General features: G+C 39.8%; 1 protein-coding gene across 4 annotated transcripts in view; it reads left to right on the forward strand.

Moving 5' to 3' along the window:
* The first annotated feature begins 7,100 nt into the window (after positions 1–7,100).
* Positions 7,101–25,699, forward strand: part of PLCB4 (phospholipase C, beta 4) — an 88,909-nt gene continuing 70,310 nt past the window's right edge. For all 4 annotated transcript variants that reach the window (XM_010016717.1, XM_010016716.1, XM_010016718.1 and 1 more), the window contains exons 1-6: positions 7,101–7,194; positions 11,506–11,586; positions 11,879–11,938; positions 13,191–13,334; positions 21,541–21,620; positions 22,168–22,221. In XM_010016717.1, the coding sequence (XP_010015019.1) occupies positions 7,111–7,194; positions 11,506–11,586; positions 11,879–11,938; positions 13,191–13,334; positions 21,541–21,620; positions 22,168–22,221 (503 nt within the window). In that variant the 5' untranslated portion in view covers positions 7,101–7,110. The remainder of the gene's footprint in view (positions 7,195–11,505; positions 11,587–11,878; positions 11,939–13,190; positions 13,335–21,540; positions 21,621–22,167; positions 22,222–25,699) is intronic.

Below are 25,699 nucleotides of genomic sequence, written 5' to 3' on the forward strand. Positions count from 1 at the left end.
TTTCAACATTGTCTTCAATTGAAAGCCACAGAGTGAAGTAATTAAAGTGAATAAAAGTCCCTGCTGGTTAAATCAAGATGTATTGTATACATACATCATGTGCTATAGCAATTCAGAAAGGATCTTGACAACTGTTACCCAAACCATTGCTTTCATCAACGTCCAATTCATTCTCTATTACTACCTGGGGAGGAGATGGCTTCCAGGAAATGGGATGCTTGACAGTATAATAAAAGTAAATCTTGAACACTTCTAACACTTCTGCTTAACTGAAGATAAACCTGTAGCATCTTCCACGTTTTTAGAGAACTTGATTTTATATATGGTTAGTATTTATTATTGGAATGAGACAAAGCAGGGGAAGTTCTAGGGAAAGGTTCTTCATTATATGCTCACGTTCTGACATGAAGTTCATTGCCTCGGTAGGATTAGTGTTTGAACAGGTGACAAAATTGGATTTGTTGTTCCTGGTGTTAGTTTGTTTCTGTTTGGGGGTGAATTTGGTGGTTATTTCATTACATATAAGCATTTCTTATGTTGGATTTTTCTGCTGATACTGTGTTACTATTAGTCTGATTAAGCTGTCTTTAAACATTATGACCATAATCAATGTTTTTTTTATTTATTCTATATAACATTTCTTATAAATTACATAATTTTAATAACTTCTCTGTTTCTTGCATCAAATTTATTGAATCTGTAATGTCTGTATCACATTTATTGGTGAGAATGAACAAGCTTTGGGTTTATAGTGACTTCTGTGGAAGTCTGTTCTCTTGGAGAATCCGGAAATTTTCTTCTTTCTGAAATATTCCCAATACTACTGTAAACACTTGTTTATTATTTATGAGGCTTATGTGTATCTGTGCAGGGTTAGGTTGTTGGTCTGCACTGCATAAGCACTCCAAATTTTAGGCAGGCTCCCACTAAATCAATTAGTGGGGAATTAGACCTCAACGAATCATCTGAGAAGCTTTCCACAATGGCTTGATTTAAGTATAGATTAATTATCAGAACATAGTCTTGTTACACTGTTGCAAACATCCTGGAGTAAGTTTATCTACATAACTAGTATGTCTCTTTCCATACGTTCAGTTCTCAGAAAGGGCAATGCCCCCTCAAAAGAGGATGGGTAGGAAGCACTTCTGGCAGATAATGGGAGTCTTAGAATGAGTGGGAGGGCTGGCAAAACTATAGATACTAACAAACTAGGAAGGCCTTAGGACAAAAAGAAAAACATCTGAGGAAGCTGGAAGGTCATGTTTGGGTCCTGTGGTCTGTCCTTGGAATTCTACTTGTTAGAGGTTACGAGTAAACTGTCTCTTTCTTAGCACTATGGCATAAGCTGCTGTTTTCAGCAATAGATACACTCATTTCTTGGCCCGAAGCAGAGCTCTGCGCTTGTGTGAAATGCTGAGGAAGAGGTCAGTTAAGAACAGGCCATTTCTTGTTTTGGTCTAACCTCTTCTCTGCCCTTGCATGCCAGTGATTCCAGCAATTTAAACAAAATGGAAAATGAGACAAAATGGAAATTGAGACCATTACTAGACAATACACGTTCGGGCGCCTGAGCTCTGTTGTATGTCTTTTGATGCTTCTGGACCTTGTTTTGGGGACAACTGTTTGAAGTTGCTTGCATTAGCTGTTGGAATAACACATTTAAAAATAACCTGCTGAAAAAGCACTCTCTTTAAAAGAGAAAAAATCCCAAACAAACAAACCAACAAAATTGGACCATGGAAGAGCATGAAGAGCTGTGAAATCTTGGAATTACTTTACTATGTGATGTGAGTACTGCAGGAACTCAGCAGGGTGGCTCTCACCCTTACTTTTTACATTGGACTCACACTGCAGTGGCTCTTGTTTTCTAAATTTTCTTAAAACTTACTGTAAATATTAAATTCTAGTGTGGAAAACAAAGGTTTATGTTTAAAAACCACCTTGTCCCTGTATGTTGCAGTGGTAACGCTGGTACATTCACAACCAAATTCGTTTGATGCTCAGGAGTAAATGTACAAAGATCTGAGTTTGTTCCTGTAACTCTCTAGAAACAGTTGTGGTATTTGAGTATGAAAGTACTTCAGAGCCTTATTAAAAAATGAAGGGGGCATTTTTATAAGGATTTCAATGTTGCACTGCCTGTTTAGCCTTGGACAGCTGGTTTCACACTCTAGTCCCCAACTCTATGGGTAGACCTTCTGGACTGGGATGAACTCCGTAAAAAAACCCCAAAGCTTTTAGAGACATCTAAGGATGTCTCTTAAAAACCCCAACATTGTAGACAGAGATCCACATCTGCTGATGTAGATCTGGTTGTCTTTGTTAGAAAGAACCTTGTGTACCGAAAAGGAGTGGTGGTGATGGATGTTCTTACTTCAAGGGGGGGAAGAGGGGCAAATTCATTGGTTTGTTGGGGTTTTTTAATTGCAGCTGTAAGAGAAATGTGGATACCTGAGCAAGATTACTGAACTCAGCATAGTGTTCTGTGGGTGCTTACATGTGAAACCCACACAGTAACTAGCGCGGGTTTAGGTGGTGTGATTCGAAGAGGTAGGTGGTGAAATAGCAAATACAGAGTGAGGAGCCTCCTCGATTTCACTCAGCAAAAAGTGATTCATTCCAGATGCAAAAATAATAATTACTAAAAAAGAGTTTACAAGTATTGTTATAATATTTGGGGCTAAGGAAATGGCGGAAATTGTGAGTTACTGTTTTAGACTGGGGGGGGTCAACTCTAAGGAATACTGCTGTCCTTTCCAACAGTGTCTCAACATTGACAGGATGTTTATGGGATCCAAGGAGTATCCTATCCATCATCCTAGTCAGCCCTGTGGGTTAGTTTAGAATATCGCCTCTTTCCCCAAACATTTGTCTGCTTTATATTAACAGGATCCTTTCCTCCTCTTGTTCAACCACACCTTGTCCTTTTGGTCAAAGAATGACAGAAACCCTCCAGGATTTATAGTCCCTTCACACCCCACACCCCAGATTTGGGTTAGTACAGTCAAGCTTACAAAAGAGGAAGGCTTCTGTGTTAAATAACGCTATTGTGGGTATGGCTAATTTTGTATCCTCACTCTGTGGGTGCTCCAGGTGAATCAAAATGTGCTTTTTTTCATACAGACCGAATCAGGTCTTCAGGCATAAATCAGTGTTGAAAAAAAGGGAGGTAGCTCAAAAGGCATTTTATATGAGTGATCCTTCTGCTTTTGTGCAGGGTATAAATTAAGAAGCATTTTTATACTTTAAGAACCTTAAATCAGTGAGAAGATTTTGATTTGATTTTTCAAAGGCTCTGCAAAAGTTTTACAATTAAAATGTTACTGTCTTGAAGTGAGTTCCTAAATCTTCTGTCTCTCCCAGTTGAATCTTCACGTTTCAGTGTTATTAAATTCCTTTAAAGAGAGTAATTCATGATTCTCATCATAGTGAGGGTATATGTATGCATGTATTTGCAGCCAGATGAATGCAAGAATGTATTTGCAACCAGATGAATGCAAGAATGTCCTGGTGGTTCAGGTCTGAAGGGTTTGGTTTTTGTTTTTTACTTTCTGTGAACTGCTTAGAAATTGCTGAATATTAACAGAGGTCCAGAGAGTGGCAGGGGAATATTTTCTGTTTTATTTTGGTGATCTTAAAAGCTAACAGGGTTATGGAAGAATGTATTTCTGAGGGGAGTGTAAGCAATGTGAGAGACCGAAAAGAGCTTTTCTAAAGGCAGAGAGAATTTTCACCTTCTGCACAGCTGCTAAAGCACATGGCTTAAAAATCTTGTTTGTTACAATTCATCTGACTCCTTGCTACATGTACTCAAGCCATCATTCCCTCACGCTTCATCTGCCTCAGTTCATCTGTAAACTGAATTGACCTGTGAGAGAGCAGAGCTAGAGAAGAGATTGGTAAGACAGTAAATAAGAATGAGCTCGAGTTCCTGAGACAGAACTTGATTGCTTGATAAATCATGAACAATCGAGCATGTTTTCTTGCAGCTACATGTAAGGTTATGCAAATAAGAAGACAGACTGCAATGCTGGTTTGTGTGACAGAGGGATGTGCTGCACTCCTGTGCCCTGGTCCAGACCCCTGCCTTCAGAAGGGCAGCTGGAAAAGTGGAGGTCTGAAAGATGGGCATCGAAAATCCAGCAGAAACTGAAGGGCTCGATCTATTTAATTTGTCAGTGATAAAGTAACAAGACAGCTTCATCATACTGTGAGTACTCAGGCAAGGAGAAGGTATCTGTACAGGAGGGGATTTTAGAGAGTTATGTTTCAGTGACTGGATGATGAAGTTAGAGTAGTCCAAATTGGTACCAAAGTGCATGTGTGCAGCACTCAAGTAATTAGTCTTTCTGAAAGATGTCTGTTCAAGCACTCCTTCCATCCAGGATTCAGAGTGCCAGATACTGGACCAAATGTTATGATGTGTCTTACACGGAAGTTCATAGCAGTTGCAGAGCTTTTAGGCTTTAAAATCTGTGTCTATATGTTGTTCAATATCAATAGAAAAGGGCAAAGGCCATATATGTAGGTGAGGGACTGTGGGAGAGAATTCTTCACAGTCTTAAAAGTGTCATCACATTTGTTATGTTTTAGCAGAGAATGCATCTGCTTTTCCCAGAAGGATTTCACATGCTGGCAGCACGTCTTGCTGCATGAACCACCTGTCATTTGAAGTCACTTTTCTTCTTGGCAACATTCTGGTAGTAAAAGTCATTTAAACAGATAAAGGACTGGTCAATGTGCCATAGAAATGGAGTGTTTATCACGTCAGGTGTTTAAATCCAGATGAATTTTCCTTTAAATGGATATTTTTCAAAGACGTGAGGATTTGTTGTGTGAGAGAGGGTTTGTTGCTTCTGGTTTCAACTTTGCTGTTAACAAGGAAGTGAAGTCAGAAAAGAGCTTTCTGAAGCGGTGTTTCTCTAAACGTAGTTTGCTCTAAGAACAAGCACAAAGATTTCAAGGTGTCATGGTTGTACTGAGCTACTGTGTGAAGTCTGAGCTGTACAGAACAACACAGCAGCATGCTGCTGCAATGGGATGGCTGTCCTGTTATGCAGTATCCTCCATGGGATGAGGAAAAAGCAGCTCTCTGCTGGTCTAAACTGGAAGAGACCTTAGAATTGTCAGTGTATTTTTAAAAAGTAATAAAAATTCCCTGATTTGGCAAATTCCCTGAAAGGGTCTTAAAACCTCTCATGGTCTCTGAGTCTTAAATATTATTTATTCTCTTTTTGGTTTAATTGGAGAGTCTAAATATGTTAGTTTGAATTTTTTTCACATTTTCGACAAAAGTGAATACTTAATGGTAATGTTTATAACTGGCAGAATGTATTTTTGATACTTATGGGAATGAATTAATTTATCTTATTCCCAAGGCTTTGGAAACCTTCATACGTGGTTTCGATATTCCTGTATCACTGACCAAGAAAGGGCAGGAGACAGGAATGGGCAGCTTCAAAATGTATTTTGCATTTTTCTTTAGTAGTAAGAATATTTTTCAGTAGATAACTATACAAAATAACAGTTCTTAAAGCCAGTGTTGGACAGTCTTTTAACAGTATCCTCTGACTTCTTTTGTTCTGGTTCCTTTTCTTCTTAGGACATTTTTGATACGAATGAAAACAAGACAGAGAAGGAGGATACAACAAAGTTGTTTTTATTTCTTTTGAAACACATCTATTCCAGGTTTGAAGTTCAGTCAAAGCAGACATTTCTGTCTAAGAACATCGTGGAAGCATTATTATCCAATTGGTAATATTTTAGTCTGCAGCTCAGGGTTTTGGCATACACAAACACTACAAAGATGGTTTGTATAGCACAGATCACATGTACTGTCATGCTCTCCCTTGAATTTTATGTGTTTTTTATTCTTCTCACTTAGCCAACCTTTGCATGGGCTGGGTGCCTGCACTGTGATGGAGTAAGAACTTACCGCTTCCACTTAACCCTGTATCATACCTCTAGACATGGTCAGTAGCAGATGAACATTGTCAATTGTAATGGATTTAACAGGGGAAGTTCAGGTTGGATACAAGGAAGAAGCTCTTCCTTGTGAGGGTGCTGAGGCACTGGCACAGGGTGCCCAGAGAAGCTGTGGCTGCCCCATCCCTGGCAGTGTTCAAGGCCAGGTTGGACACAGGGGCTTGGAGCAACCTGCTCTAGTGGAAGGTGTCCCTGCCCATGGCAGGGGGTTGGAACTGGATGAGCTTTAAGGCCCCTTCCAACCCAGACCTTTCTATGATGGTTCTATAAAGGGATAACCAAAATACTGTGTGCCCTAGATGGCATTAGTACACAGGAACTATGCAGATGCACTTCAGATAAAATGAACTTCGGAGTATGTAGTCAGGACACTTTCTGATTTAAAGCAGCATAACCTAGAAGACACCCAGATGTTGGAAAGGATACTAAAAAATTTGGTAGCTTTATTGTAAGGTCCATATGTTATGACTTCTGTATTATATTCTAAATTAAGTGTTTTGTTCACATTCCTAAACTTGCAGAAATGCACAATACCAGTAGCCAATTTTATTTAATGCCCTACATCCCTAAACAGATTTTTTCCTGTGAATTTTGACATATATATATATAGATAGATATATCTATCTTGAGTTATATATAAAATGCTACTGAAAATACCCAGGACTTTATTCAATATAAATGGATTTTGCAGTACAGAAAAGAAAACAAAATGCCTATGTAGGATCTAATATTTTCCAGTTAAAAAGCAACACTGGTATATTACAGGTTGTGGCATTCTGTGTCACTGAGGACTGCGTTAATCCCTGCTTCATTTTATTCTAGAAGTGACGTAGCAGATATTTCAGCTAAAGCAATGTTACAGTGCAGATGTTTTTGAAATAATTAAGTTCAGACACACATTTTACAGGTATTTTTCATCTTAAAGTTATCGAACAACAATACTCCTATGAGGAAAACTCTTGATTTGGAAATGCACTGTGGCTTTTGAACACTTCTGTGTGAAAGGAAAAGCTAAAAGTCACTTCTTTTTTCCTGCTTAGTCTTTGAAATATTCCTTTTAAAAGACAGTACTTGAACTCTGCCTTTTTTTTTTTTCATTCCATTTCAGATTTTCCTTCTATAATCATGGCAAAACCTTATGAATTTAACTGGCAGAAGCCAGTTCCCTCCTTTATGCAAGATGGAGCTGTGTTTGATAGATACGAAGAGGTAAGAGGCCAGTTGTGTTTCATTTGCTATTCTCTTTTAAATATGTAAATGTTACTGAGTATTGCATGTTCTGGTTTCATTGTACACAAAGAAGCTTTCAAATAACTCCAGCAATGTGCGTGGGGAGGAAATACCAACACACCATATTGTTATATTTTTGTTTTTACAAGAAATAACTTGAAAATATATTTAATCCCTCTAATTTTAAATAAGCCCCAAGGAAGAGAAAGAGAGATTTGGATCAAAATATCTGCAACATGTGCAAAGCTCTCATCTTTGCAGATTCATAGACCACATTACTGAACAAAATGAATCCTTTCATCTATCTAATGGGGGGGGATATGTCTTTTTTTTAATATATAAACTGAGGGCCTGCATCATCACACAAGGGAAAATAAGAGAATGCAAAACATTTATGTTCTGATTCAAATGCATCATTAGAGATCTGGAGTGGTTTTATCTACTTTAGAAAATCAACCTGTACTCTATCTATAAAGATGATTACTGCAATCCTGCTTTCAGCTGTGCTTTAATCCAAATTTATTAAAGGAATGCAAACCAGCACATTTTACACAGGCAGCTGAAATAAAGTGCAGAGACATTTATGTTATACCCAGCATTGATATGCCCATGAGAATAATTTTATCAGTGTCTACTTTTAATTGTGTTTGGACAGGAAATCTCTAGAAGTTGAAGGTACCTCAGAAAGTGCCTTCAGGGTTATAAGTATTTTCTTCTTATCTTTTGAAATGTAAGTAAAAGGTATTTCTTATCATGAGGCCTGCCAAGGCAGGGACAGTTGGTTTAACCTGTATTTTCAGTTTGAGGGACAGATAAACTAAAAAGATACTAGTGGAAACTGCATTCCTTAGAAAGGAGGTTCATAAAAGCTTTATTTTAATTCAGCAAATAGTGTTCCAGAAGCTCTGTCTTTGAGGATCCAGGTGAGGGCCCATGGCCAGTGATTGTTCTCTTGCACCTTAGATGAGAAGCAGAGGGTGGCAGATAGAATAAAAGGTTCAAGTATTCAAGTTCTGGTGTGAGATCAGGGCTGCTTGCTGAGGCACCTGGATCCTTGATGTAGTAATAGGGAGAACAAGACATCTCAAAAAGTAACACTTTTGCACTGTATTCAGTGTACCCAGCAGGCACCTCTGCAAGACCAGGTAATGCTGGGCGGACATGGAGTGAGATGGTAGCACCAGAAGTCTTGCTCCTTGCAGCTGAATTCACTGCCTGTCAAAACCCTGTAGACAAGGGGGTCCTATTTGCCACCTGTGGAGCTAAATGTGTCCATCCACATGATATTCTCTAGCTCTGTTGTTTGCTGCAAGTTTGCTTCAGGTTTGCTATGGTACAGTTGGAAGACTGGTTTGTTTTCTTGAAGGGAGCTCTTCTGGAAACATTAAAGGGCTCTCATGTAGGTAACAAACTGTATATTTTACCTGCAGTTTTACAGGAATCATAGAATAGTTAGGGTTGGAAAAGACCTTAAGATCATCTAGTTCCAACCATCAAGAGCTGTACAAAAACCGAAGTGACTCAGGAGTTAAGATCTGTAGCTTGTCAAGAGTGAGCACTTGATGGTGTGCCTGATATTACGAGATTTATTACACAGCTGTGTTGTGGTGTAACTAGATAGCCTGCCCGAGAGAGACCATTGTTTTAGAAATGCTCTGCAAACATAGAATCGAATAGCAAGATCCAATCCCAGTGCTACAGGGCTTGTTGTTTCAAGAATGTTTTAGGCTTCTAATTGTCATGGAAATTCTGTGCTTAATTCCCCACCTAAAGGTCATGTTGGCAAAAAGAGAAGTGGTAATTGAGCTAAGGTCATAGAGCAGGCTAGTGCAGATCTAGGGCTCAAGAATCCTGGTACAGGGCTGGTGATGGAACAGCTCTAATACAACATTAGAGGGCTTTTATGTGCCCAAGTTTCCTTGAATGACTACAGAAATCTGGGTCAGTGTCATGTGGAGCAATGTCTTGGTCCATCTTTTGCTGGTAGGTGAGTTCCTGAAGCAGAAGGATTACAAAATTATGGAAATACTTTTGGAGCCAAGCATTATCATTTTCACTGCTGCAAAGTTCAAGTCTAGAACAGGATTATTGCAGCAGAATAGGGGAACTAAAAATCAGACATGATCAGGAATTTTACCAGTCAGGTTACATCTACATGGTCTGATGGTAGGTGCTTTTTTTACTATACAAGAAGGAAAATTGCAGAAGGTGTATTTTGATAGAGTCGAGGCTGGGGTGAAACATCTACATGCAGTTTACATGGACACCTCTGTGAAAACAACTTTTTTGGTATATCAAGAGCTTTTTGATAGATGGGGACACAATAAATGACAAAAAAGAGTCTGCCTTTTATTGTGTGAGTAATCTTTCTGGGAAATGCAAGAGACACTCGTTTTGATGGGTAGCTGGGTGCATTTTTACATGAAACAGAACTCCAAGGGCTGTAAAACTAGTAATATGAGGTGCCTGGCAACTCTGCATCAGGGTCTGTAGTGATAGGACAAGGGGTAATGGGTTCGAACTTAAAGGGGAGATTTAGATTAAATACAAGGAAGAAGTTCTTTACTGTGAGGGTGCTGAGGCACTGGAACAGGCTGTCCAAGGAAGTGGTAAATGCCCCATCCCTGGCAGTGTTCAAGGCCAGGTTGCACAGAGCCTTGAACAATCTGATCTAGTGTGAGGTGTCCCTGCTTGTGGCAGGGGTTTGGAACTGAATGAGCTTTAAGGTCCTTTCCAACCCAAACAATTCTGTGATTCTATATGCAGTGTTTGGGAATAATATCCCCTTTGGCTGCGCCCGTCTAGGAGGATTCAAGGACATTACCCAACCGTGGATCCAGGAACTCTGTTGCCTTCATGCCCAGTGTCAAGTCAGGATAAGACCTGACTGGAACATGACCATTTCTTAGCCCACTTGTGCCCTTACTCCATGGCAGAGGCCAGAAAGGCACCTGTAGCTGCTCCCTGTGTCCTGCATCCCAGGTCAGGCTGGGGGGCTGCCTCTAAGTAACCCAGTGAGACTAATCTGAATAGACTTACTGACTTGAAAGCATGCTCCTTGAGTTGAGAGCATTGGAGGTTTTGATGCTTAAATTCCAACTGTCCTCTATGCAAGTCTCTGAAATCAGCTGCATATAGTCACGAGCTTGCTGCCCTTGCTATGTGCGCAGGAGAGAACATTTCGGATGGATACCTCAGTCTTTAACACAGAACAAAGCCCTGATCTCTGATACAGTAAGCAGTGCTGTAGCCTGCACACCTTTGTTGGTTTGCAATTAAGGAAGTCAGGAAGTCCTGGATCCTTTTTGTTAAAAAGTGATTGATTCTGCACAGTGTTATCCTGCATTTGAACTTAATTTATGATGCGTTAATAGAGGCTGGAGGTGTGTGGAGGAAATTTCTTCTGTTAATTCAGCTAATCTGATTTAGTTGCCTTGTCTCGTCTCTTTGGTATGCCATTTGGTCTTGATTCCTCTACAATCTAATATCCTTCAAACTCTGGCTAAAAGAAATGCTTGTGGCGTGTGTACTGTCATAGTCTTAACAGAAAAGTACTTCCCATATTCTGAACCTCAAAATGAAATGTGGTTATTTGATCCTGAAGGTAGTGTTGGCATATTAACATGCTTTTAACCTCTACATAGTTTGAAGCATTTAGTTTTCAATACATTTTGAAGTTCCATTTCATTCAGGTTTTGTATTAGATGAGAATCACTGCTTTCATTAAACAAAATAAATCTCTGTAATTGCAACAAAGTAGGAAAATATTTATGAAGTCTCAAATGGCAGCAAAAAAATTAATAATAGAATCACAGAATGGTTTGGGTTGGAAAGGATCTTAAGATCATCCAGTTCCAACACCCCTGTCATGGGCAAGGACACCTCGCACTAGACCATGTCACCCAAGTCTCTGTCCACCCTGGCCTTGAACACTGTGAGGGATAGAGCATTTACCACTTCTTTGGGCAGCCTGTTCCAGCGCCTCAGCACCCTCACAGTAAAGAACTTCTTCCTTTTATCTAACCTGAACTTCCCCTGTTTCAGTTTGAACCCATCACCCCTTGTCCTATCACTACAGACCCTGATGAAAAGTCCCTCTCCAGCACGTTGCAGGTCCCCTTCAGACACTGGAGGGGCCTGCCTCCCTCGTTTCTGATTGCTTTGGTAATAACAGATTCTCCAGGAAGTTATTTGGGGAGAAATGTAGCAATCTTTTGTTTTGGAACAATAAATAAATGGTGGCATTTATCAAACTGACTAAAGTAATGCTTTGTATTTTCTTTTCTATAGGAATCTTTTGTCTTTGAAAGCAACTGTCTCTTCCAAGTGGATGAATTTGGCTTTTTTCTGAGCTGGAAAAGTGAAGGAAAGGTATAGTACCATTATGTCAGGAATATAGAGTAGATATTATTGAACTTGGTCTATATTCTGGCTAGTTTTTAAAAGTCTAAAATACTGTGTTCATGTACAAAACTAGCCTTAGTGCTATTGTTTAAAAATTGACAGAAGTGTTTAAGAGGGAATTACCTAATAGAAAAGGGGAATACAGTGTTTAGTGTTAATTAACAGTGTTTGCAAATCAGATTCATTGTTTTTGCTGCAAGCCCTACTGGAGCCCTGTGTCAACAGACCTTTGAACTTGTACCTTATTTTCCCATTTCAGGAAGGACAGGTATTAGAATGCTCCCTGATCAACAGTGTTCGTTTTGGAGCTGTACCAAAGGTACTCTATACTTCTCATTTAAACAAAGGATATTAAAGCTGAAGGCGAAATGAAGGATCAAGTTCATTTGTTTAACAATACCAGCAACACAGCTTTTATTTTGCAACCACAATCTTAAAAGTCAAGTGATTTGGTGTGATTGCAGTGGGAAGGTTTGGTCATCTGGTCTTCTGATGTAGTACAGCGCTCAGCTTTCAGGATGCAGGGAAAGCTGAGCAGAAAGCATTAAGAGGAGATATCATGAGTTTCTAATTATTTTGTAACAGTGTATTGGGGTACTTGGTTTAGGGATCTAGAAAGAAAAGTTTCATACTCCAAATTTGTTCCTATCTGTTTAAAATTTGTTGTATCTTCTTGCTCTCTTGATGTAAACCATGGAAAATACTGATTGCATCCCTCTTCATACAGTTAGATGGTTAGAGAGGGCAGCTGGTCACTGTCTGCCATTTTGAAGAATATCAACAGCAGAACTAGCCAGGGGTTCTGGAGAAATGGAGAACTTTGGAGCTATTTTCAGAGGTATTCTTCAGAAGGAAGACCAGGAGTTTTTTGAAGTGAATTGTGGACCTTCCTCCTCCAGGCCTTTAGTTCAGAAGATGTTTTGTGAAACAGGATACCTGTTAATGCCTCTGCATTTCCACTTTCATGTGTTAAGTGTTTCTGTGTTAACTGTAGATAAGCCTAAAATCTTTCCCCTCTAGAGAAAGGGGTATGAGAAGTGGTGGTGCAGACAACCCCATGTTCCATGTGCTGACAATCATACCAATATGCTTCAGAAAAGACCTGTCTTTACATAGGTAATTTGTTCTTTATGTCTATTAAATCTGTAGCCCTTGACCTTCAGCAGATATATCAGCTTGTACCTCCTATCATTAAGAAACAGCCAAAAAGTCACACAGATCATAACTGTCACTTACTATGGGCTTAACTAGATTGAAATAATCTACCTAGAGGTTAATCCTGTTCCTACAGTTCCAGTCTTTGGAGTGATTAATTTTTCTTTTTTGTGGTAAAAATACATGTAATTTCTAACTTAACTTTCTAAAATACTTCATTTACTTCTGAGTTCTTCCAATCATATCCCTGTTTTTCAGGCTTACACACAATAATTCTAACTGAAAGCACTCATTTAAGATAATGGGCAAAAGTCAAAAGGTGCTAATGTATACAGAGATGAAAATGCATCTTTACCACAGTGCATTGCATATCAAAAGTATTGCAAATGTAACAGGTTATTTATTCTCTTGAACAGGATCCCAAGATACTAACTGCACTTGAGGCTGTTGGAAAATCAGAAAATGAGTTGGAAGGACGGATAGTGTGTGTTTGCAGTGGCACAGATCTGGTGAACATCAGCTTCACTTTCCTGGTAGCGGAAAACACAGAAATAGCCAAGGTATTTCACAATTAAACAGTGTGTGGGAGTTAATGAACAAGAGAAGAGCTCCTCAGCAGTACTCATTTGTTTTTCCTGCATAAATCAGCCTGCTTGGCTGACGGAAATACCTGGTTTAATGTCTGCTGCCACACTCTACAAAAGGACAGCAAACATCTATTCCGTAGCATGTCTGTGTGCCGTGGTGAAAGGAATCAGTGACTTTATCAGCCTCTGTATGCATGATGATTTATCAAAAGTAGACACTGAGACCATTAAATATAGGGGACCGCATTCCCTCAGCTGTTCAGCATCTTTGTGTGGGGCTTGTACAGCAGGCTATGTGACAGTTCAGCAGTGGATCTGTAACACACAGGGATGCAGAAGGGGAAAGTGCAGTTGCTTTCATTTTCCTGGTGGGTGGAGCTCAGCCCTCAAAGTTCTGTTCAGCGATAACCTAATTGTACCGTGTAGTCCATACTCTTTGAATAGACAAAAGCAGGAAAGAAAATTCTCTACAGTTAAGGGGATTCCAGTGTACCCAGGTTCTTTTCTGTTTCCCGTTGACATGGAACAGTCTTAAGAAAACAATGGTGCTATTTTACACGTCGTCTTTCCTGAGAGCTTAAGATAGGAGTTCACAGTGCACGTTCTGTGTCTCCACCAAGGCCTGGTGCTTGATCTGTCTGCTGTAAACTGCTCTGAGGAACTTGATCCAGAGTACCAATAGTATACTACAAGCTTAGATCCAGAGATTCAAGAGAGGGTTTTTTTGCCTGTTAGATAAAGTTTGAATAGTGATCAGCAGCACACACCTGCTAAATCCCTCTTTTAAAATGGAGTAGGTGTCTGCTGAGTGCAGCATCACTAAATCCTTTGGCAGAACCGGTTGATTTTTCATTGCTTTAGATCCATACCTCTTTAAACACTGGCAGTACTGAGTAAATGTGATGATAGAAAAATACATGTATAACTTATATGGGTACACTAAATTGATTTTACTGTGTGTGTTTTCAGCAGGCTTACAGGGAAATGATGTGCAACAGTTACATTCTGAGAACATTTTAAGAAGCAAAGAAAAGGAGATGCTGGAGTATTCACTTTTATACTTAACAGTGATTTGTTAGGAAAACAGAAAGTTGGAGTTAAGTTTCTTGGACACCTTAGATCTCAGTAAACTCTATTAGAGTAATGGGGTTGTGGGGGGCATGTTGGCCAGTTACATAGACTGTAATAGCTATGCAGCTACTAACTGCAGTTTATAATAGGCCTTCATTTAATCCATGTTCAAAAGTAAGCCCCCCTTGCGAAATGACAGAGGCAAGACTTTGGAGAAAAAGGGGCAGTGGTTGTAGGTTAAGCAGACAGATGTGGTTTCTGCTGTTCCCCCCTGTTACCATGAAGGTGGCAAGCATTACTTGGCCCTTCCTCAGATAAGGATCAGGATTGGTTGGCGCCTGAGTCACATTCTTTAAAACAAGGAAATCTGGTGAGAGATCCAAATACAGAAGTCCAGAACCTTTCTGCTCAGAAAAAAGGCAAAAAGTTATTCTGCTTCTGTAAATAATAATTACAATTGGAAAAGAAGTAATTGTTGCTCACCGGCTGAGTTAAAATGGAACTGAGTAACCATGACAGAAGAGAAAGAATGCAAGTTCCTGCTTCAGGCTATCAGTGGGAAGCAGATTCTGCCAGGTCTTTTCGGACAGGGTGGCAGAGGATGGGGGCAGTCCCTCCAGTGAGCCGAGCTGTGGTAGGTGGGCAGCAGTGAAGCCTTCCTTCCAGGCAGGGCTCCTCACAGGCTCTCTCCTGTGATCTGCATTATCTCTGCCCGAGGGCAGCCCCATGCTCCTCTGCCTCTTGTGGTGATGTGCTCAGCAGGGTTGGCCAAGTCATTGCTGAGCTCCAAGTGTAGCTATTCCAACAACAAGAGTGTGTTTATTATCTTTCCACTTGTCTCTGAGCTCCAACTCTGGTATTTACATTCTATCTACTTAAATTCTATTGGTGTTTTCAGCTGAGAAATTTGTTTTCATTTCCACTCTTAAAAAAACCACAAAATAGGGTGTACTCTGTCTCTGATTGCAAGCAGCTGTCATGGTCCACTCCTAAAGTAATTCCACTGTGGTAGTAAAGAGTGGCTGTAAAAGGAGGAATTTAAAATCTAATGTTTGGAATCCTGATTAAATAAATTATATAAGTTACTGTGAGCTAAAATTAAAACATACACAAACACATATTAGAGGTGTGAGCGTGTATGTGTATCTTTTTTACTTCTCAGGTGGACTTTCTGTGCCCCTAGTAATCTGATAATCTGCTTTCTTCAATCTAGGACATTTGAAAAGGCCAGTGAGTACTTGGGGGGGAATTTCCTTAGTGCAGTGCTGATGAGAGGCTGCCTATCCAAAGTCGGCCTAAGTCCAATAAAGCTGTTCAGCAACCCAAAATCTGGACTTCTTGTCTTTCTCATCTGCTTTGGCAATGCATTAAGGAGTTGAACTTAAAAGATTAACCTAAGTCAAGTCAGCTCTTTTTACATTCTTTAATATTATTGCACATCAGGAATAAATTTGTCCTGACAGTTGTTCTCTCCCGGATCCAGCTGTGCTGTTGGGAAGGACCCTCTCTGCAGCTGATAGTTTTTGCACTTCAGCCAGAAAATGCAGTCTGCACTGCCCTGCTGGCACAGGACTTTATGTGAACACTCCTAATTAATTTCAAGGAAAAGCCGTAGCATTAAGCTCATGTCACCTATTTAGGGGCAAAGTGTTGGAGATAACCTGGCTCTGGGAAGTGCTTGTGGTAGGTAGGAGTGAGAGCATCACAGGGGAGACAGGGCGTGAAGGAGAGTGGAGTAACCTTTTACACTGGCATAGCTGGATTTGACAGAAAATAGGTATTTTCTACAGTGTTTCACTGAGACAGTGAATCGTATGTTGACAGCTAACCTGAGAGGCACCAGAATGACTGGCATGTGCTGAAATGCTTTATTACTCATATGCTGGCAAACAATATAAAGGTAAAATGCAGCTTTATCATAAGCCTATATGGCTCTTTTTGACTTACAGAAAAAGTTGTTTCAGTTGACTTTGCTTTTTTTCCATGAAACAAACTATGAAGTATTGGCCCAAATCAGATTGCTAGGAGAGCAACTAGAAGGTAGGAGGAGATTCCCATGGGAATATCCCACAGTCACATTGCAGAAAAGTTCTGTTTTCCCATAGCTTTGTTTTGATGTTTCAAAGCAAAACTTGCCAAGGAACCTGCAGAACATACTCGAACAGAACTCTACAAGTCTACTGCTGTTCTGTGTCCCATTATGTTAGTATAAGGCTTATGTCTCAAAGCCTATCTGATAAGCATTTCTAAACTATGACTGTCTTAAGTATATGACCACTGCTTACATGTTCAGGTAGCCCTGTGCCAAGTATGTAATACCATGTTCTCTAGAGAAATCTTCATATCCCAGCCAGCCTGCAGTTAATGTCTGTGTTTTCAATGTACTTATCAGCTTTTTTGTGCTCTTTCTTGGCCGTGTCACTGCAGAATTACCAGTAATTTGGAAACTGGGGCCCTGGTTCTCCATAGCCAGGAGGTTGATTTCACTGTGTAAGGCTCCACTGTGTTTGTCTTGGTTTGTATACAAAAGCAACCAAAGTGAGTTTTCCAGCCACTTCCAGAGTAGATCCCTCCAATGCCAGAAAAGTCATTCTGGGGTGGAAGGCTTTGCTCATGGGTGATAGCAGCCTGGACATATCAGGCAACTCCCAATACAGAGTGTGAGCCTCAGCTTTCCTGATGAAATACTTGAAAGTCAGACGAGTCCCTTTTATCTTTGTAGTGGAATTCTCACAGCAATGTCATGCAAGTCTGTGCTGCAGCTGGTCAGGTAGGGGATAGGTTTTACACTGTCATTTCGTGTCCTTACTTCTGCTGTCTTTGTTAGAGGTTCGGTAATGTTCATAGCACAAATTACTGCTGAAACATCTGCTTTGAGAGAAGAGGGACATCTACTGGTCACAGCATCTCTGAATGAGGGCAGAGGAGCAGGGATCCCTCCAGCCTGTGTCTGTCCTGGGAAGAGTTGGGAAACATGGCTCTATTCTCCCCGGCTTTCCTTAACCTTCAAGCTCTCAAGCCCTTGACTCTGACAGCCAGTCACAGGCACTGAATGCTAAAACCAGAGGGCAGTGTCTCCTTACATCCACAGCTTTCCTGATGCTGGAATTGAGTGCAGCTGTGGAGAGACTGCACTGAAAAAGTGAAAGTCAAACCTCAAGAGGTCTGGGTAACACTGACCTCTTCCGTAAATAAGCCATGGATGACCTTGTTCATTTCATGAGCTGTAGGTTACAGTGACTTTTAGCCGGTCATAGTTTTTGCCCTTTTTAATCCTCCTAAATGAAAGGTTGATGGCTAAAAGAGAGCTGAGAGGCCAAACTTATCTGTGTGCCCTGCTCCTGCTGCCTGTGCTTCATCGATGAACCCTGGTTAACACACAGGGTCACTGAGTGCCTTGGAAGCATTTGAGTGCTATAGCAAAAGCTGATAGAATGCTTCAAAGAGCAGTTTTTCTCGTACCTTCTCTTTAAAGAGGTATTAGTGTTAGACCTTGATAGAGAAAAACAATACAGCCTGCTTATTCCAACCTGCAGTGTTCTTAGATTTTGGCCTCTTGTGTCAGCCTAAGGGTCTGTATTTAAGGTGTGTTTGTCTTTTGTTTTGTTTCTTTTCATAGTTGTTTCTCTAGGATTGGATAGCAGGGCCCAGATTCCTCTTTGGTATTAATCTGGGATAATTCTTGATATAGAAATTCAGGAGTTACATTAATATTAAAGGTACTGAGCCATATTTTGGAAATTGGAAAATATTTTAGCACTAGGATCAGTAAGAATCAAATGTATCCTGTATTTCTATAAAAACATTTTGTAACGCTACTTTCTGTTAGACCCAAGTGAAGTGTTTCCTATCTGCCTCATTTCAGAATTTCACCTTGTAGGATTTCCCTTCTTTGGAGAGGGAGTGATTTGGAAATGCTGAGCACAAAAGAAGAGAATTGAGGATCTTTATCCTTGTTTCCTTACATGGGTTTACAGGTCTTTCAGCTTCATCTGTAAAATAAGAAGCACTTTCATAGCATACAAGCAAGGCTGCTGCTATATTCTTCGTAGCATGTTAGCTGAGAAAAATCTCAGCTTTTCTTTCATCCCTCTCACAAGGTCATCAGACAAGTGTACATTCAATCTGGGAATGATTTGCTGTTAGGAAAGCAATATGTTGTCAGCTTGACATTTGTCAGAGTACTAAGGTTTTGGACATTTGGAGAGTATTTGTGCACTGGGACACGGTGTCTTAAAAAAGATCATAAAAATGTTATTTGGAGACTGCTCTGGCAGAAGAACAGAATGTGAATGTGTTGCACTGAGCCTGTGTATTAACCTATGGATAAGGAAGTTTTTTCATCATACACCATTTTGCCTCTATATAGTGTGCTCGCAATCCAGAAGGATTTACTTTTTTTTACCTCAGCTCTTATTCCTAGTTATTTTAGGGCCAGCTGGTAACTGTGGGGAATATCTGATGAAACACTCCAGAAGCTGCTGTAGCCCCACACTGAAGTACATGCAGCCAGATGGTACATTGTAGTGCAGCAGTGTGGTGTGGAAGAGATAGGCAAATGTGTCTCTCCAAGTGCCATGTCTTGCCCAGGGGACATCGTGCCAATGCAAAGATGATTCATAGATGGACAGAGATGTGATGCTTTTGTGGCTCATCAGTGTTTGGCAGTAGTTCTGTGCTCTTTCCGTGCAAGAGAATGCAATTCCTGATTTGGCATCCCTATCAGGAAAGGGCATTATCATTGAAAAGAAGATTAGGGAGCCCTCTAGAGTGCGAATCATCAGGAGAACTCCTGCAAAGAAATTACTTGGCAAGTGGCTGGTGCATTGATTTCTGTCTGTACTTGTTTGGCTGGTTGGGTTTGGGGTTTGTTTTTTTTTAGCAGTGTTCCTTTTTGACAGCTGTACTTGATGTACAGAAGTAAGTCCAGCACTGAGTGTTGGGTAACCTTGCTTGTAAATGTTAGATTTTGTTATATCTGGTGTAGTTGTAATCTGTTGCCTTCAAATCAGAATGGATCTGTGTTTATTTCCTATTGAAACGGTGACATTGCCAGTACTGCTCCAAAGGTGTTTCTCAGCAGAAAAAAAATGGGGGTTTTGAAGGACTGAAGGTTATTCATAACATTTATTTTGCATAATTTGATTTTGCAAGGGGTTTTTGTCTGCAGTGCATATCCCATTTTACTGCATGGGTCAGCAACTGAAAGGTTGAGGAGCTTTTTAGTGTCTACAAACTAATCCAGATCATTCCAGGATAAATTCTTGTATAGCTGTGGGAGTGTTAATGCAGCAGTAATGTTACATTTTACTGTTTAAAAAGCAAAAACAAAACCACAAACAAACCACAAAACCCCAAGTGTGGGTAGTTGAACTTTGACAGTTCTCGGAGGTTAAACTGTGTAAGATTTGTTCAGGCATTTATCCTGAAATTATCCTATATCATCTTAGGTGAGGGAACATTTGTGGGAAAAGATAAGTGTTCACGATGTCTGTCAAGGACTTCCAGTTTTACCAGTTCAAATAAATAATATTATCTCTCCCCATGAACCTTGCTTTCTTTATATTCCTAGGTGCATCCATATGCTAGGTCATCTCTTTTCCCAACTGCATGAATAAATGGAAGGCCCAGAAACACTCCTAAGCTCAAGTTGCAGCTTTTCTCAAAAGTCAGACTTCTATTTTCAAGTGATTCTCAGATACACACTTACTCTATTTGTATGCATATGTTATGCAGTAGTTCTTAAAAAGGTTATTTGAAAAGGGATATTTAATTATTCATAAATATCTTAATGAATGGCTGCTTTTCCTAAAGCAAAACAGATTTATAAGGTCCATTTTTGAGGGAATCTGATTTACAGTTTCTTGTTTAAAGTTTGTGCTTGTAATGCATCATATAAGTCCAAGGGTCTGCTTAAGGGTGTTTATCTCCTGAATTTACACCTTAGACCTTGCTTTAGCTCATAGGGATTTACTGCCTGCAGCTTACAATATGCCATTTCCCAAAGATGTTAGTATTCCTCCTATATAAATGATGATTTTTTCCATCTGCTTTGCAGATGTACAGCACTCATTCATGAAAAGAAAAATGCACTCATCTGCATCTATTTATATGTGTCAAATTCTGGATCCTGCCCAAGTCAGTTCAAGCTGCATGCACAGAATTTGGCCGGAAGCAAGAAGCTTCTTTATTCACAAGGTTCATGTTAAGCAGTGGACCAAATCCCATCTCAGTTCCACCAGTGTAAATTATCTGTTGAATAATCCTAGAATCACAATGGCATAATTGAGATCACACTTGGCTTGTAGTGCTGTCATTTTTCTTTTCTCCTCCTATAGCTTTATCCTGCCAGGATTCTTGCTGAAGTCATTGAGTGTTCATGTTAGGGCCTAATCCTTAAGCTTCTTCTATACACTGCTGCAAAGTCTAGGTCAAGCTATAGCAGAAAAATAGATCCATAAAAAGGAATTAGATAAGTAAGTGGTGTAATGCTGCTGTTGGCTGGAAGTCATCCCAATGGTTACTGGAATGTTCTGTTTTTAAGGTTGAAAGCAAGAAAGCAAACAGGGCTAGAATATGTAATGGGGTATTAGATGGGGCCAGTGCCCCACAACAATTGTGTCTCCCTGTGGATTGCTCTGGCTTATTGATATTTTGTTTTATTCCTTTTCCAAACTGGACCATTTAAACATGTCATCACATATTATATAATGTTGCTTAGGAATAGCTAATATTGCCAGCCACAACTGAAAGCAGGCATATGTTTATACAGGCTATAAGTAGAAGGCTTAATAAATCAATCAGTGGACCGCTCGCCTCTGCTGCTAATAAACTGGTTTAATAGCAGCGCCGATGCTACATGTAGCACTTGGGAGAATGAAAAGCACGATCACTTTGTTTAGTGAAGGATGAAATAGTAATAGGTAAAATGTGGCTGGACTTCTCTGTGGCGTTCTAGGCTGTGAAGTGGGCAGTTTTTTCCTCCACTCAGGTTATTAACATTATCCATAGCTACAAGAAAGAAGAGCTTTCTCCCAAAATAAGCTGAACTCCTTTTCCCTTCTTCATTTTTGCTAACTTAATGTTTTTGTATTTTTGTGTTTTTCAGCAATGGGTAGAAGGGCTTGGATCCATCATACATAACTTCAGAGCTAACAATGTCAGTCCAATGACATGTCTCAAGAAACAGTAAGTTACTTTCTTTCCTCCCCTTTCTCCTTTATTTTTCTGTCCTTTCATTTTTCTTTTTGGAATTTAAACAAAAACTATGTTGTTTTTCATAGTTCAACATTTGCAATCACAAAACAGTGTAATAAAGAAAATGATGTTAAATTAGTTTAGTTTCATCGTGACCAGAAGAGATCTCAAGTCTATATCTGGCACCTGTCCACAAGAAAATATAAGACAATTTATAACAGTTGATTTGATTTATTGTTATTATATGTTTTAATTATAATCTGGTCTGTTCTTTCATTGATGCGTTTGCACAGAAAACCCCGAGTCTTTTTTGTCTTCTCACTTGTGTTGATTGATGTACTGATTCTTTTTGGCTGCTATTTGCTTTTGCAGTTAAAGAACTGCCTCGAGCTCTAAAAGGTTGCAGAAAAATGTTTTTATTACAGAACAATTATTTCTTTGTACTTATTTCACAGACATGGCAATAATCTTAAGTAAATACAAGTATCCAGATCCCAATTCTAATAAATTTCTGAGAAATCTTTCATTTTTATTTCAGCTGGATGAAGCTGGCCTTTCTAACAAACACAAATGGGAAAATTCCAGTTCGGAGGTAAGCACAATTGGGAGTTCCAGTTTTTATCAGGTACTGGTTGTATAATCTTAATAAAATTCTGTGGCTTAATAATGAAATATAATATTAATTCTATTACTAGTACATATGTAAGAATAAGTGCAGAACTAGATATACTTAGCTGAGTTCTGTACCTCCTTGGTAAACTAGGTCGGATTTCTTAATCAGCCTAGTAATTTCTTAGTCCATTGTAATGAAGATACGAGTGCTTGTCATTGTTTTCAAAGTCACTTAGAGCATCAGTTTTCTCAGCTTAGAACTCTTCAAACTCCAGGATAGGGTTTCAGTTATAAAACTTCATAAAATACTTAGCAAAAGAACCATAAAGTCTTGCAGGCCAGTTAAGTAGAGGACAAAAAGGTACAATTTAAAATGTAGTTCCTTGTAAAGGAGGCAGATACAGCTCTGCCAAAAATACTTCTGCTTTTATAGGAACCCCCAAGATAATATTTGGTTTTCTCCACATGGTGAATGAATTGTTGCGTGAGCTGTTGTCAGTAACAGGAAAGCTACAACACGGTATTTCTGAACAGCCATTAACTCTTACAAGTTACTGATTTCCAGTCCTCTCTGGCTAGGCAGTAATTCTGCCCCCTCCTGCTCTAGAAATTAATTCTTGCTGATACATTGAGCTTCTTTCCTCTTCATGCAGTATGTGAAAACCACACTTTTGGGGCATGCTGTTTTTCATAAATTAAAACTCACAGAAGGGAGCAAGAAGGAGACTTTGTAAAATAAGCCTCAGAACATGGGGTTTTTTTCCCAAGGGAGAAAGAGAGGATTTTGCATCCGTAGAATCTGCAAAAAGACAAAGGGCCTGCCATGCTGCCTTCCAGGTCCCTTTAGTTTCATGACTCAAATGACACCTTGACAGTGTTAAGGCTGCTTCAGTGTATTAATCTTTCGGCTTTCACATTGCCAAGCCCCTGCTTATTTCTCAAACTAAACTGCCATGAGGCATCTTCTGTGCAGAAGCCCTGTGAGGAATATCAGCTGAAGGATAACGATGAGGGAGCAATACTACACAGGCAAATTCATTTTCAAGACTTTAGAGCTTTAGGCCCGTGTTTGAACATAGAGTTTTATTCCTCAGTATGAATTTATACTGCACTAACTCATCTGAAACTGTTTCTGCATTGAAATATTTTATCTCACATTCAGCAAGGCATAAATTCTCTCTGTTGTAGTACAGCACACTGGTTTGTGTACGCAGACAAGCCTGAAGACAGTCCAGTCCATTGCTCCCAGTGTATTAAATCTTTAAATTCAAATTTGCACTATTCCAGCTTAATTTACTGCAGAAGTAGCTTGCTTATAGATTTGTAAGGGATCTACTATTCCATGTTGTGCAGGGGGCAGCTGAATCTTCCTTACACTTGGATGATCTAGGGAACGCACTATGTCGTTATGGGTGAAATGTAGCTGATCTTTGGGGTTCATCTGGGAAGGACTGTATCACCCACTGAAAGCACTAGGGAAGGTGTCAGTGAGGCTGGAGGAAAGCTGTACAGGAGAAATGTGAATGAAGGCAGGGGAAGGAATCAGTTTGTGTTGTAGACCTACCTTAGAGGGTGAATCGGAGCTCTGATGGAGGATGTCAGTCAAGATCATGAGATCAGCCTGATCCAGCAACAGCTGGTTATCATGAAATGGGACACAGGCACCCAGGGGTCTCAGCACTGGCAGCCTGGGATGTGGGAGACTTCATTGCTTCCCTCCTCCTCACACAAACACTTAGTGCAGAGAAAGAGTGGGGGGAGATAAAAGAGGGAACAGAGGGAGGTAGATGCACAAGGGGATGGATATGTGTGTGAGGAAGGCAAGCCAGGAAGCACTGGGAAGTGTGAGCAGAATGGGTCTGCAAGGTGCACCAAGTTTCACATTGTTTACCCAAGTCTTCCCTCAGTAACTCTTTCCACTGGTTTAAACCACTAATGTTACGTTTCAACTGATCTCCAGATTGCTATGGTCAGCCCTTCCATATAGCTGCTTTTAAATACAATGTTATCTCTTCAGTCCTGCTTCATCTAACCTCCATCTCCTCCGGCTGCTCAGGGACTCCTGTAGCAATTGTAGCTCTGGGAATACTGACAGGAAGGTTATTCTCTCAGAATTGGAATGCCCAGCAGATCTCTTCAACTGTAGGAATGTATATCACAAGATCACCTGTATTTAATTTTTACACAGAAGTGCAGTAATACACTGAGGGAAAAAAGATCTTACCTGAGAAATCGTAGCTCCTTGCATTTCTTTTCAGGTTTAAGACGGATTTTTTGGTGCCATAGGGAATGATGAGCCTTGAGAAGGTGAAAATCCTTAGGTTGTCAGTGGTAAAGGACATCAATATTCCGGACTCCTTGTTAGTACAGTTGGGGGTTGCAGAGTCATGAAGATTCTTCTCAGCTACTTCGGGATTTTAATGTACTCTGGGGCACAGGTCTATTACTATCAACCTACTGTGTTTGGGAAGGAAGAAATTCTGGCAGTTAATAGTGCAAAAGCCTAATGAGAGTACCAGTTTTGTCTTTTGGCCTGTAATAAATTTTAGCAGAGTCTAGAACTACACCTACAGATCTTACAAGGACAGGGCATTGGTAAGATATTGTGTATTTTCAGATGTTAACAGTACTGTAAATGATAAAAGGTTAGAAAAATCTACTTGGTTTCTGCAGCTTTCTGTTGGCAGAAAATGGATTTTCTCCATGTCCAAGTGGCACCTGTTCAGCTAGAGCCTGTTCAGGAATTAGTTCTGCTCAATCTGTGGTTATCCCTTTATAACTGCATTTAACAGGATTTAAGCTGATTTAGCATCTAACTATAAAAATACATTAAGAAAAGAAAAAGCAGGATTCTGATAAATGAGGCTTAAATCTGTTTTACAGTGGTTTAATGAACTTAATTTGAAATGACACTTTTGTAGTAAGTATGTTTTGTATTGATTACTCCAGGGTGCCAGGAAGGAATCTGTGTCAATACTTACACGGTGGTTGGAAAGAACTTCTTCATTATATCCAACCTGAACTTCCCTTGTCTGAGTTTGAACCCATTACCTCTTGTCCTCACTACAATCCCTGATGACGAGAAATGATAGTTTTAGATGATTTCTTGTCCAGACTGGGCAGTGGTACTGTAAGTTCTAGCCAAACTGATAAATTCAGTGGAACTATCATAAAGGATGGATTTGAACAGGTTATGTGATGGTGTGATTTTTGAAGTAATGGTTCAGTGTGAAGGTCTGAAGTCACCAAGTCATTGAATCCATCAACAAGCATGACAGATTAATACCCCTCAGTCCCAGATTTGGGAATATTTTAAATACTTGTAAGGAAGTACATTGACATGTTGCCAGAAAAAGCCCCAAACTTCTGCAGAACATGAGTGAACACCTGTAGGTATCTGTCAACTAGTAACTTGCCTGCATCTGAAGTAGCCTGATTTTCTTCCAAGGCACACAACA

Source organism: Nestor notabilis, unplaced genomic scaffold (genome assembly GCF_000696875.1).
Source record: "Nestor notabilis isolate BGI_N333 unplaced genomic scaffold, ASM69687v1 scaffold566, whole genome shotgun sequence".
In the NCBI taxonomy this organism is placed as follows: Eukaryota; Metazoa; Chordata; class Aves; order Psittaciformes; family Psittacidae; genus Nestor; species Nestor notabilis.